Genomic DNA, 14,677 nt, shown 5'->3' with positions numbered 1-14,677 from the left:
CAGACACTTGCTCTGGGAAAGTTTTGCTTTGAAACTATCTACCACATGGTTTTGTGATTCAGATCTTTACTGAAACTTGTTTTTTGAGGTCTTCTAGGCCTTGCTTAGACTGCAGTATCTAATACGCACCCGAAAAAAAATACTACCTCCTTATCGAATCAGATTCACAAACGTTAATTACATTAAAATTCAATTCACACCAAAGAAACTATCTAAACTCTGCAAAAACAAAAGCACGTTAATGACATGGAGAAAAAAAAGATGAGAAAGTACGGCCCTTCCTGTTCCGTGTGTGTTGGTCACTGATAAGAAGCGAGTCATGAACAGGAAATCCGTTAAAGGCCAACATTCAACCAAATCTGAAGTCGCAGCTACACTCAGTGGAGAAAGTTAACAGACGGTAGTTGTATGCAAAATGGCAGACATTGTAGAAAATAGTACAGATCAGACAGACAGCCACCAAGATGTGAAACAAGACCAGAGTGTGGAACGAATGACTGGGAGCTCGTCGGACGGGAAGATGACATTTGACGATAGTGGGCTCTCTGCTCTCCTACACAGTGGCTTGGAGAATCTGAGGCTGGAGAGATCGCTGACTGATGTTGTACTATGTGTGGACAATAGTGAGTTCTCCTGTCACAGGGTGGTCTTGGCGGCAGCGAGCAGTTACTTCAGGTACGCAAAAGATAGACCAAATTTTCTCTCTTCTTGTAGCAGGCATGTTCGATACTTCCTCTGCATTGCTGTCACAAACAAGCCTTCAGCCGCAGAGGATTACTGCTTCAGAATTTACTCTGTAAAACTCTTTACCATGCTGTCCTCTCTTAAGAAGCTAGTTAAAACCTCCAGCTTTAATCAAACTTTTGCTTACCTGGCCTAACATTCTATTAAGTGACTCATTGTTAAATTTGTGCTTGTGAAGTATCTTGGAATGATTCTACACTTACACAAACAGAAGTACTTGTTTGTTTGAATTAACATGTTCCATGGGAGATGTTTACTGGGGTTTAGATTTTGTAGTCTTAAAAAATGAGACAAGTAAGAATTGAATAACAATTTTCCATGCTTCATGGTTCACTTTTTTCATGGTTAAATTGCCAGCCTTGTTTAATAAGGCTTGTGTCATCTGATTTATTCTGCTATCTCACTGTGGTTTCCCCTTACACGCAATGAACGTGGATCTGAAACTATTATGACAGCAGATTGGGGAAATACAAGAAGAGAGGCTTATAAGGAAACAGAGTAAAGATCCTGTCGCTCTTGCAAGTAGGCCAGGTTGAAAATAAGGATATGAACAAAATTGTTGTTGCCATTTTCCTTGAGCAGTAACATTTGTTAGTTTTCAAATAATCCAAAAAAAGGGTTTCTCAGGAAGCAGGTTAAGTCAAATGATCAACTACTTGTATTAATCTAACACCCCTGTAATACAGTAAAAAACATCCCAGGTTACTTCACATGCACAAATTTAACAATGAGCTGCAAAATTTAGTAACAGCTCAAGTAAATAAAAACCCATTTAAATATTCTAAATGCTAAGAAAGAGTGAAATATTAGAAAATCTTCTCATGCAATTTGGCTTATGATATCTGGATTAGGAGCTGTACAATCGCATCTCACCTTCCAGCTTGACTATGAATCAGCGTACACCTTATCATCAGGTTCAATATTTTAAATAAAGGATAAAAACTACATGACAGCTTTCATATTACCAAAAATGTCATTGGTACAACCAAACCAATAGGTTGTTTACAATATTCTCAAAATAATTAAGTAAGAAATCACGGTAGCTAATTTGCATGCAGCAAGTTCACAGAAACAGCTGGCAGGTCATATCCACTAACTCAGTTTCAGATGGATAAATTTTAACATGGGTGATATACATATTACTTCATTTCCAGGAGGACTGCTGACTAATTTCACCATTTTTTAGACTATCGCGCAAAGTGAAAATGGCTTTTCTGTTACTGGTTAAGGATGAATATTGGCCAAGACCTCAGGAGAATACCTTTGAATTATAAAAGTGAAAGAAGATAAAAACTTCTCCTGAAAATTACCATGTCTGATCATGCAGCATTTCCTCCCAGTAGAGTGTTTTTATTTTGTTATTTTGTGGCTCGGCAGGTGGCAGTTACTGTTTCTCTTAGCGTTTGTCTGTTTTTTTATGAGGCCGAGTTGCTTGCTTGACACTCAACCCAGCACAGATTTGAACCTGGGACCACTCTCCTCAAACTCTGAACTACACCAACTTGCCTAATATAGTGTAGAGAAGTGTTTTGGTCATATAGAAGGATAGTCTGTGGCTTGGTGATCATCTCTGTGTTAAACATTGTTTGATGTAGCTCAGATATCTCACTAGACTGACAGTTGCTGTAGGTGAAAGCAAATTGAGAAGGTGCAAAATTTGTTGGCCTTTTCTCTTAGCGTCCTCTTTTTAGCCAACTAAATCATCTGCCTCCACTAGCCCTCCTCAACTGAAACTTCCAGGTGTTACAACTGTCTCACACTTGATAGTTTCAATGTCTTTGTAGCTCACAAGGTATTCCTTACAGAGACACTGACAGCCAATCCAAACTCTAGATAGGCATGAGCTGGCCTCTCTATAAGAGGATGAAGGTCGTTGTCAGTATGGTGTGGATGAAGTCACCAATGAAGATCTAGCACACTTTGCCTTGATCCCCAGGTGCAGAAGGCTCAACAGTTTTCCATCAGCTCTGGATGAGCTGAAGGTATATATCAACAACATGAAAATGTGTTGGCTTCAAAATACAAGTCCATTTGACATTGCTGTGCAGCTTGAAGCATTATCATGTTGCAATGTTATTTCCCCTTGTTGTCTTCAAAGGAAGAGATTACTCTTAGCTGATTCAGTGGGTAGCTGGGTTTCTTCAGCAAGCATTTCAAATAAAGCACCCATGTTCATGTAATCAATGTCCTGGTGAAATCATAAAACTTACTTTTGTTTGACACATTTTTCAAAACTGCCAAGCCAGGAGATCAGATTACTTGTGGATCTCTTGGTTCTAAACCCATTCATTCTTTAATGAGGCACAACATGGCCAGAGCAATACAGGCAAATAATTCTCTACCACTCACCCCACCCCTTCCCCGATACCCCTTAGGGAACTGCTACAATTATTATGGTATTCTTCTTCTTCTACAAGGTGACAAGCATTCCATCTGGCAATCCCCTCGCTCTAATGTTGACAGGTAAGCTGACGGAGGGCTGGTTACCTCTGATTGATGCTTCCAGATAGTGTGTTATTGTCAGCCAGAGTTTTGTCATGGCAACCAGCTTGATACTTTACTAGGCTGCTCTGTTGCAGTTTCACTGTCTGCAGTGTTTAGAGCCTCTTCACTGACATGTATCCCTCTCCAGATGTTTATTGTGATTCCTGTGCCGAAGTTTAAGGTTAGATTATGTGCACAGGATGGAATTGGGGGTTCAACCATTTTCCTTTGACTGAGAAACAAGTGGCACTGGTATCTGAATGCAGCTCGCATTGTGAAGAAAGCAATGCCCAGTGTAACGGTGGGGATGCTGGCTCAGTATTGATCATTATATGAGAGTGTTTCTCTGTAGATTACTTTGAGAATTTTGACTTCTCTCTCGGTCATTTTGTAGAGGGTTGCTGTGTAGAGAGTGATAGTGCTTGGGCCCACTGTGGGTAGAGTGGTTCACTTCTGGGTACATGAGAAATGACCCCAAAATGTTCCAAGCTAACACACTGCTCTGCCAATGGAGTAAAGCAATGTAAACACTATGTAATGTAGGAATCATTATGATAAGGTTCTACAAACAGGATTTTGATTGTCGTCTGACAGTCAGTTTCAGTGAATCTGGTTGAGGTGAAAATTGCAAATTTGACCAATAGTCCAAGAAAAACTTTGCTCTTTAAGCAGTCTTACTTTCTCTTATTTTCCCTGAAAGATGTAATATCCCATCAGAAAGTTACCAACTCTGACAGTTGTGACAAAGAATCAGCCTCAGCCTATGAAGTGCAACTTGAACCTACAATTTTCAGACTTATAGGGCAAAATTGTGAATGCTAAACCATATCTAACTCTGGCAACTTCAAGCTTACAGCAGGGGACCAGATTGGAGAAGACCTTAAGTATTGGACATTTGTGATTATCACGACTACTGGAAGGATGTGAGGGCAATAGGGAGAGAATGCAGAGGAGAGACACCAGGATGTTGCTGGAAGCTGTGGTCATTGGATGCACGGGGTTTATTCTCAATGTAACATTGTGGGATTGTGGGAGACTGTTGTCGCATGAACAAGGTCACCAGAAATAAGCACCAGTAGATCTGAACCAGTCTGTTTATTCAACAGAATGAGACACAGCAGGCATCATTTTGAGACTCCTTTGGAGGAAAAAGGCCTACCTGACTCAATACGACATGACTTAATTCTTCGCTAAAGATCAAAGGACAGTTCAGGACAGTTTCATATTTACAATGCTTCCTTTGAACTGCACACAACCCTCACACCTCCCTCTTCACACCCACACTACAGACATCCAAATGATGACTTCTAATTAGTATTGTCTGGTCTTCCAATTAACTGTGGTTCACAGTTCTTAGGAACCCATTATTCCGAACTTTATTTTAAATTTAATCTGCAGTCTACATTCATATTTGAATACTGGCGGCTGAAATCAGTTGCTGACATTACCTGTTATATGTGCTAACCTCAAAATGTTCCCTAACAGTGACCTTATAGAGGTTTATAAACCTGTGAGTGGAATGGATAAGACAGACCATCAAAGATTTCTTTCCCAGAACAGACAGAATTAGAGAGCTATGCTTAAGGTGAGAAAAGAGAATTTTCAAGGAGATCTGAGGGGTAAGTTTTTCCATACAGAGGTTGATGATTATCTGGGACAAACTGCCAGAGGAGATCATAGAAGTAGCTAAAATAACATTTAAGTAACATTTGGACAGGTACTTGTAGGAAAAACACGGAAGGATATGTGCTTAATGCAAGCAAACAGGATTAAAGTCACTTGGCAGCACAGTCAGCATGGACGAGATTAGCTGAAAGGACTCGTTTCTATGCAGTACCATCCATGATCCTCTGAAGAGAGCTTGGAGAAGGAGTGGTGCCTTGTTTGAGAAAGTAATTTATGATTGCAGGTCACAGGGCAAGTAATGGTTCACGTTTTTAGAATGAAACCAGGAACTGCATTTCAAGCAGATAAACACAAATGGAAAAGTTCCTCAGTTCTGGCTGGAAAAAATAAGTTAAGAACAGTATTAGATCCAAAGGGGAGTTAGGCAAGAGCACCACATGCAACAAACAAGATGCTGGAGGAAATCAACAAGCCAAGCAGCATCTGTCAAAGGAAACCGACAGTCAATGTTGTGAGTTGAAACCCTTTATCAGATAAGAGCCCCAACATGAAATGTTAACTGTTCATTTCCTCTCATATGTAGATGCTGCCTGACCTGGAGGAGTTATATAATGTTGCCAGAAAAGTAGCAAGCCTGAGAATTGGGAGAACTTCAGAATTCAGCAAACAAAAAGATTGATTAAAGGAATAAGAAGATGAAACTAAAACTACAAGGAACTCAAACGCAGACAGCAAAATCTATAAGTAGACAAAAAGAAAACAAAAGATTAGTGAGGGCTAATGTAATAAGAGGCTAACATGCAAAATTAAAACACATGAGCCCTTCGGCCCACAATGTTGTGCCAAACTCTTAGCCTACTCCAAGATCAATCTAACCCTTCCCTCCCACATAGCCCCCTTTTCTATCATCCATGTACCTGTATAAGAGTCTCATAAAATACCTTGAAGAAGGGTCTCGGCCTGAAATGTTAACTGTTTACTCTTTTCCAATGCTGTTCCTCCAGCAGTTTGTGTGTTGCTTTGGATTTCCAGCATCTGGAGATTTTCTTGTGTTTGCAATGTCTCTAATTTATCTGCTTCTACCACTGCCCCTAGTAGCGCATTGCATCCCCCAGCAGTCCCTGCATGAAAACACTACCTCTGACATACCCACTATATATTCCTTAAATCGCCTTAAAATTATGCCCTCTCTTGTTAGCCCTGGAATAAAGAGGCTGGCTGTCCACCGCTTGTGTCTTCATCTTAAACACCTCTATCAGTCACCTCTCATCCTCCTTCACTCCGAAGAGAATGGCCCTAACTTGCTCAGACTTTCCTCAACAGACTTGCTCTCTAATCCAGGCAGCATCTTGAAAAATTTCTTCTCTAAAGCTTCCACATCCTTCCTATAATGAGGCGGACAGAATGGAACACAGTGTTCTTGTATTCTAGAATACAGGAAGGATAGGGAATATCAGCAGGGATACCCTTAAATCCTTTGCTAAAATTATGATGTTCTCATTGACTTATGGCAGATCCATAACTTCTCCCGTGTACCAGAAGCACTATGAGAAGGCACAGAGCATCCTAACCCATGCAATGGGAACATGGACAGAAAAGGAAGTGCACAACATTGCAAACAGTATATCCAGCCCATGGAATAACAACAGTTTCACCCATGCCTGAGTCCGTTTAGAACTTGCATCCCTATTTGAGGCAATTCATCCTGCATTTGATGGACTGCCTAAGAAGAAAGAAAAGATTTTTAGATGAAAAGTATCATAGAAGGTTTACAACACAAGAAAGCCATTGAGGGCATTTCAGCCCATTGAAATGCCAGTAAAGAACAGCTACCTAACCTAATCCCACCTTCCAGTACTTGGTTCATAGCCCTACACTTTATCATTCTTCAAGTTTTCTTTAAATGTAATGAGGCTGCTGCTTCAGGTAGCCATCTTCTCGATCATTACCATAAAAGATACAAAATACTAGAAATCTAAAATAAAAAATAGAAGAAGCTAGAAATAGCACATCAGGCACCATCTGTATAAAGAGAAACAGGGTTAATCCAGGTTGGCATGGGAATGATTTAATTTGGTTGATTGAGACGATAAGACAATGAAAATAAGCTATGGAATGAGATCAGTTCGAGATTAAGAACATAAGAAGTTGCAAAATGCAGGGCTGTACGGCATGCCCTGCAGGTCAAGTTCTGCTAATGTGGAGGGAGATTTTTTTAACCACAGCTATTCTTTTTACAAAGTTTTGGCAGTTGTGCAAAGTAGCAATTCAGAAGACTGATATCCAGTTTCCTGTAAATTCAAACATAAAGAGAAAATGCTGGAAATACTCAGCAGGTCAGGCAACATCTGTGGAAAGAGTGACAGAGTTAGTATTTTGGGTTAAATAATCTTGCAACGCATCTCTTCAGATGAAGGGTCTTTAAGTTGAAACGTTAACTCAGTCACCTGGTGACTATTTCCAGCATTTACCTAATTTACCTCAGATTTCCAGTCACTGCAGGTTTTTGCTTTTCAGTACCAGTAAATGTGGTTGTTCTGTGGTCTCATGCATCAAGCAATTGAGTGGTTGCATTATCAGCTCCATTAAATACTTCTATGATGTTCTATTAAAAAACATGGGAGCATTTTATTAGGAGGTTCAATAAGAGTTTCTTACACCACCAGTGAATGTGGAATATTGCCCAGCAGAGTTAATAAACAGACAGCAGTCTGAACATCAATGAGATTGTGTTTACCTTCAGCTTCTGATACCTTTGGTCCATAAGTTTGCAAGTTCTCATAGTAACCACCCATGCCAGGAGTTTATGTGATCCAAGGTTGATATTTGGGATCCAAGATTCTCTTTGTTGCATATTTAATAATTCAGTAACATTGTAAATATATTGTTTTATTAAGCATTCCTTGTTTACATAATTCATGTAAAAGTATGTGAATGGCATATGTCATCGCATCACCACGTCATATGTGAGTGCCTCACTAAGGTAAAGAATGATGTAGACACGTTTATTCCCAGCTCCATGTTTTTCTTTTGATTAGTTTCTAGAGTTACAAAACATAACAGTGGTGATGAGTAAGTTTAAAAATGAACCCGAGACGACTACCTACTTGTTGAAGCGCAGTGTGGTTTTTTTTTACAAGAGAAGAGAGACGGCTGTGTTAAAATAATAAAGTACAGCTCACGCCCCTTCGGAAAAGGGGAAAGATGGCCGAGTTAAAAAAAAATGCAGAAAATGGAAGAAATTCACAGGTTCAAAAAGAGTGAGTTTTGGATTATAATAAGAATAATAAAAAAAACAAATATGCCTGGCTACATTGGAAAGATAGATGCATATGATTGCACAGCACATAACTGGGAGGTGTATACTGACTGAATTGAGCAGTATTTTGAAGCAAATGAAATAGACAATGTACAAAAAGTGCCAGTTTTACTGAGTCCAACAGGTGGAAGAGCAGAAAGTTTGCTTAGAAGTTTAACTGTTCCAACCAAACCAGCTTGAATGAGCTTTGCTGATAATGGAAAAGTATGCAGAAGCATTTAGAACCTAGACAATTGTTGATTGAAGAATGCTTTACATTTCACAAGCAGAATCAAAATGAGGGGGAGTCCATTTCAGCATATGTGGCTAAATTGAATAGATTGTCTGAGCATTGTCAGTTCACTGGTGGGTTTAATGATGCACTGATAGATAATTTAATTTGTAGAAATTTGTGGAATGGAAAGCAATCAAAACCAACTCCTAACTGAAGCATGAATCACATGTAATGGTAACAGCAGCCAGTGATGCAATCGAGTTGCAGTTGGGAATGAAAGTGAGTATGAAGAAAATTGCAACATCTGAGCAGAAACCTGCCTGGTCAAACAAACTGTGTTACTGTTGTGGCAGGAGCTCACACACACCACACCAAAGCAGGTTTAAAGGAAAAACTTGCAGAAAATGGAACAAAGTAGGACACATACAAAAGTGGACTAAGCTGAAGCCTATGGAGACTGAAGAAGTGTCCAAAGTGTTTCTCCCTATAAGCACTCACAAAGAGCTTTATCGCTTTATTTTTGGGGTGGCATCTGCATCTGCATTCTGGCAAAAAGCTGTGGATGAGGCGCTGGAGGGCTGCCCAAGCCCTCAGTGACGCCATTGTTACTGGTGAGGATGACAAGGAACATCTACAAAATCTGAAGTCAGTGTCAAAAAGCTTGGAAGGTCATGGGCTCAGAGTTCAATGCAACGTGTGTGAAATCTTTAAACCAAGCATCACTTACTGTGGTCACACAGTTGATGCACAAGGATTATACAAGTGGGCTGAGAAAATTCAAGCAGTGGTGGATACCCAAAGGACATGTCACAGTTACGATCCTTTTTAAGATTTGTCAATGACTATAACAGATTCCTGCCAAACCTGGCTACTGTGCTCCAGCTCTTGAATTCATTACTATAGACCAGGAAGAAATGGCGATGGACAAAGCAGTGTGAGGTGGCTTTCCAAAAGGTAAAGAAATGGTGACATCAGGCACTGTAATCACACATTATGAAGCTTACTTGTGACACCTCATTTTATGGTATAGTTATGTCACATGTTATGAGGATGGAAGTGAATGCTACATAGCCTTTACATCACGTTCCCTCACTGTTGCAGAGAAAAACACTGGATAACAAAAACTTTGCATTTTGAATACTCTTGGATGTATCTTATGCATTTTGGGCTGCTGATCATGAAAATCACTATGAAATTTCCCTATCACACACTATTTTTAAAATCACCTATATTTAGAATTTCAATTCATAATTCAAGTCCGAATATCTGATGCCGAGATTAAGGAAGGCATTTTTTGTTAGTCTACAAATCAAACAGCTCAAAAATGGAAGGCAATTTGAAGAACTTCTAGTGCAAGTGGAGAAAATCGCATGGAAAGAGGTTGAAAATTTTCTTGGTAATTACAGAGTGCACCAAACTACATGCAGCTGGTTGACATGTTTCAAGCATACAAAAACATTCATTTTCCGCATTCCCATTTAGACTTCTTCACTGGAAATCTTGGCACTGTCAGTGACGAGCGTGGTAAAATAATTCATCAGGACATTGTGGTCATGGAGAAACGGTATCAGGGCAACTGGAATCCATCAATACTGGCAGATAATCGTTGGACACAAGTGAGAAGCCTCAGACACTGAGCACAAACAAAAATAATCAACAAAACATTTTTAGCTTAATAAAGCTTTTGCAAAGAGTCAACACCATTAAACACATTATATTTAATAAAAGTTAATTTCTTGTTCCTCCAAGTTCTTATGTGATACGAATAGTCAGAAATTATATTTGTGTTCAGTTTCCAGTGGTCTATCATAAACAAAATAAAAATTCTGACGAAGCAACACTTTAAAAAAAAATCACTGTCCAGTGAAATTAGACACAGAGAAGACTTGAGTCTGGTTTTGCATGCAGAACGCTTCAATTGGTACCTGCATGGGAGACAGTTTACTGATTATCAGCCACCAGTGTCCATTTTCAATCCACAAATGAGCATTCCACAAACAAACAGACAGACAGACATACTTTATTGATCCCACGGGAAATTGGGTTTCATTACGGAGCAGCAGAACAAGTGCAAAGCTGGGCTCTGTTTCTTGGAGGATCCAATTACAAGATCAAATTTAAGAGGGCAACTAATCCTGGAAATGCTGATAGGTTGTCCCATTTAACTTCGGAAAAGGGAATACCTGAAAAATTTACAAGAGAGGACATTCCTAAAGCAAATCAAGAGTCTCCATATTACAGCAGAGGTGATCCAAAGAGAAACCTGAAAAAGACCCTGCACTGTCACAGGTCCACATGGCCACCCAAAAAGGCTGGAATGTGTAGCAGAAACCTAGATCCTTCATTTTTGCCAGCACATCGTTGAACTTGCCATAGAAAAGGGTTGCCGGATTTGGGGATTGAGAGTTGCTGTACCTTCCAAACTGAGAATTTAAGTGTTAGAGGAGCTATATATCAGTCATCTGGGTGTGGTAGAAATGAAAGCACTGGCCCCAAAAGCCTTGTTTGGTGTTCCGGGATAGATCAACGGATCAAGCAGCTTGCCATGCACTGTTTGCAATGCCAACATGTTCAGAAGATGCCAAGAGCAGTACCTCTCCATTTCCCTTGCAGAGGATTCCTGTGGATGTTGCCAGGCTATTCATACCAACATAAGAATTAGGAGCAGGAGTAGGTCATCTGGCCCATCAAGCCTGCTCCATCATTCATTAAGATCATGGCTGATCACAAATGAGCACAGATTTCTTGTTGGTAGTAGATGCAGCTACAAAGTGGCCAGAAGTGTTCCCAATAATCTCCACTGCAGCCTTGCACACTGCTGATATGTTGAGAAACCGCTTCTAAAGGACTGGTGTTACTCAGTCAGTGACAATGGACCGCAGCTTGTTGCTGAACACTTTCCGTCATTCCTGAAAATGAATGAAATAAAACATATTACATCTGCACCATACCACCCAGCTACCAATGGCTTGGTGAAGAGGTTTTTCCAGAGTCTAAAGAATGCACTGTGAGCAGTGTCATCAGAATCAGAAATTTGCCAATTTCCACCGTGAATAACAGAATGCAGTACCACCCACAACCAATAACTCACCAGCTATACTACCCCTTGCCTGTGTCTTGCACTCATGCTTGGATCTCCTCATTCCAAATCTCAGAAGGATTATGCAGGACAAACAGCTGAGGCAAATTGAGGGCTTGTCAAACAAAGAGGTTCAATGTTTCATTCCTGGACAAGCAGTCCTGATGAGGGTCTACAGAGGTGATCAAAAGTGGGTACTTGGCAAGATTAGCAGCAGAGCTGGAAGCCTCTCCTACTGAGTGGAGATTGCATCTGATATCATCTGGAGATGATGCATCAATCAGTAGAGGAGAGTGGAGTCGATGGTTAGAGAAGAAAGGTGTTTAGAGCTGTCAGAATAACTCCCTGTAATCCCAGAGTCAACTCCTACAACCACCATTGTGAAGGCCTCAGAACTGGAGACTATTTCACAGCCACAAATCTCACCGGCTAAGCAGAGTGACCGCCCCTTTCCAGGAATGGCGTTTTCTGACAAGAGTAAGAAATCGTCTACAGCGATTAAATCTTTTGGCCTGAATGGTCAATTTAAAATTTACTAAGCTCTGGATATCTATATAGTAGTTATGCTATATAGGGGTGTGTGTGTGTGTGTGTGTGTGTGTGTGTGTGTGTGTGTGTGTGTGTGTGTGTGTGTGTGTGTGTGTGTGTGTGTGTGTGTGTGTGTGTGTGTGTGTGTGTGTGTGTGTGTGTGTGTGTGTGTGTGACTAGACAGCAATACATTACCCATTTGATTATTTGATTTGAGTTATATTTATACATTTTATATTGAGTTGGATTTTATAGCTAAGCAGGGAGGAGCATTGTGTATTTAATATTTTGTTAATACCTGAGTAATATTGTAAAGATATTTTTTGATTAAGCATTCTTCCTTGTTTACATAATAGATTATGTTTGTTTTGTAAAAGTATGTGTGTGGCATATGTCATCACATCACCGCGCCATATGTGTATACCTCACCAAATTAAAGAATGAAGTAAACACATTTATCGCCCACTCTGTGTTTCTCTTTCGATTAGTTTCTAGAGTTACAAAACATAACACTGTACACCTGAAAAGGATGTCAGGAAATATGGCCTCTTGTTTTTACTCAACAGGCTTTGGGACTAGAATGTGGCAGATAGAGTATAGTGTGGGGAAAGTGTGAACTCAGGGAATTAGGAGATGGGTGCTCTTATTCAGGAATGAAGGAAAATTGATATATAATTGCAGCAAGCAATTAAGAAGTGAATTATATGTTAATTTTTATGCAAAAGGGCTAGGAGTTTATCAAAATAAGTCTTGTTCCAGTTATAGGGCTTTGGTGAGATGAGACTTGGGCAGTGTGTAATATTTGCCACCTTACCTGGAAGAATACAGTACGTGTGATTTAAAGGTCATGTTTTATTGATTGATTCCAGGGTTAAGTGGGTTGCCCTAGGAAGTGAGAATGAATAGAATGTGTCCATACTCTCCAGGTAAAATTCATTCAGGCCTCACGGAATTGTCAGTTTGCCGCAGAGAGTCCACAATTTGTCGTCTTGGTTTTAAGGCAGGGGGTTTGCCATATTTACACAGTGGTTCTGGAATTTTTGGAACTTTTCATCTCAGAGGATGGTGGATGCTCCCTTACTGAGTTGATTTTGGGGGGATAGTGCGTTAGAGAAATGTAATCGGTGGTATTGACCAGTATGGAAGGGCTTCGCGAGATTGTTATAAGCCCTTCACCTGTTCCATTATAACTCTCAGTGGCTATTTTATTAGCTACCTCCTGTACCTAATAAAGTGGGCACCGAGTCTATGTTCATGGTCTAAATTGCTTTTCTGCATACCACTGTTGTACGTGTGGTTATTTGAGTTACTGCTGCCTTCCTGTCAGCTTGAACCAGTCTGGCTATTCGCCTCTGACCTCTCTCATTAACAAGGTGTTTTCACACACAGAATTGCCGCTTACAGAATGTTTTCTGTTTTTTTGTTACATTCTCTGTAAACTCTAGAGACTGCTGTCTGTGAAAATCCCAGGAGATCAGCAGTTTCTGACGTACTGAAACCACTCTGTCTGGCACTAACAATCATTCCATGTTCAAAGTCACTTAGATCACATTTTTCCCCCAATCTGATGTTTGGTCAAAACAACAATGGAACCTCTTGACCATGCCTGCATGCTTTTATGCATTGAGTTGTTGCCACGTGATTGGCTGAGTAGATATTTGCATTAACGAGCAGATGAACCTAATAAAATGGCCATGGAGTGTAAGTCAACCCCACCTTGTGCAAATGGCAACAGGAACAACAAACCCTTCCCTCGCACAATCATCAACCCCCCCCCGTGCAAATGTCAACACAAACATCAACCCCCACTCCTCGCACAAACGTCAACAAGAACAAGACTCAAATTATGCAAATGGCAACAAGAAAGAGCAGGTGAAAACACAGAATGTAAAACACCAAATTGAAGAGCTCAGCTCAGTGTTCATTATCTGCAGGCCGCCCCAGTTCAAAGTTGCCCAAAAATAGCAACAGAACAAGGAGTGACCCTGAACTAGCAAACACACCATAACGTGAACCACTGACCAAATACAAACCATAACGATTAAGCCTTACTCTGGCACCGTCCTCTGACAGCATTGAGGAGAGAGAGAGAGATCACTTGAATGCAGGGGGCTTCCCTCGGGAGAATCAAGCGAGAGGGAGAGAGCATCACACACAGGGGCCTTCTTCTGGCAGCAGCGAGCAGGAGGCAGGTAGATGGTGCTGAGCACTCCCTCACCTTGTATACTTGCTTTGGCATTTTCAATCTTCCTTGATGCTTTAATCGGCCAAGTTGGTGAGAAAGTGAGAATTGCAATGTCATCAAGGCCCCATCAAGAGTGCGGGTCGGTAGGACAGTCTCCAGATCAGTTTGGTGGAGCCAAGAGACAAAGTACTTTCAGCTCTGTTGGACATGGAATGAGCCCCCTGCTAAAGGTAGAGACCGGCTCCCATTCAAAGTCGCAACTGGGTCTTTAAGCCGTTGATTTAGTGATAAAAAGGCTTATCATCAGAAACAAGTTGCGTCTCAGTGAATCACCCCTCTCACAATCTTAACTACATTTTTCTTGGTGATTATAGGCTGTTGACCTCACCTGAGTCCAGATGTAAGGTTTTGGCCCAAAACATTGACTGTCCATTTTCCTCTACAGTTGCTGCCTTATGAGTTCCACCGGCTGTTTGGGTTTTACTCCAGGTTCCAGCA

The 14,677-nt window shown here is 40.6% G+C and overlaps 1 protein-coding gene across 2 annotated transcripts in view; it reads left to right on the top strand.

Annotated features, from left to right (window-relative positions):
* Window positions 1–352: 352 nt before the first annotated feature.
* Window positions 353–14,677, top strand: part of klhl6 (kelch-like family member 6) — a 45,310-nt gene continuing 30,985 nt past the window's right edge. For both annotated transcript variants that reach the window (XM_073040750.1, XM_073040749.1), the window contains exon 1: window positions 353–675. In XM_073040750.1, the coding sequence (XP_072896851.1) occupies window positions 416–675 (260 nt within the window). In that variant the 5' untranslated portion in view covers window positions 353–415. The remainder of the gene's footprint in view (window positions 676–14,677) is intronic.

This window comes from Hemitrygon akajei, chromosome 3 (genome assembly GCF_048418815.1).
Source record: "Hemitrygon akajei chromosome 3, sHemAka1.3, whole genome shotgun sequence".
Classification (NCBI taxonomy): domain Eukaryota; kingdom Metazoa; phylum Chordata; class Chondrichthyes; order Myliobatiformes; family Dasyatidae; genus Hemitrygon; species Hemitrygon akajei.
The sequence above is the reverse complement of the archived record's forward strand: the minus strand, read 5'-3'. Positions and strand labels throughout refer to the sequence as shown.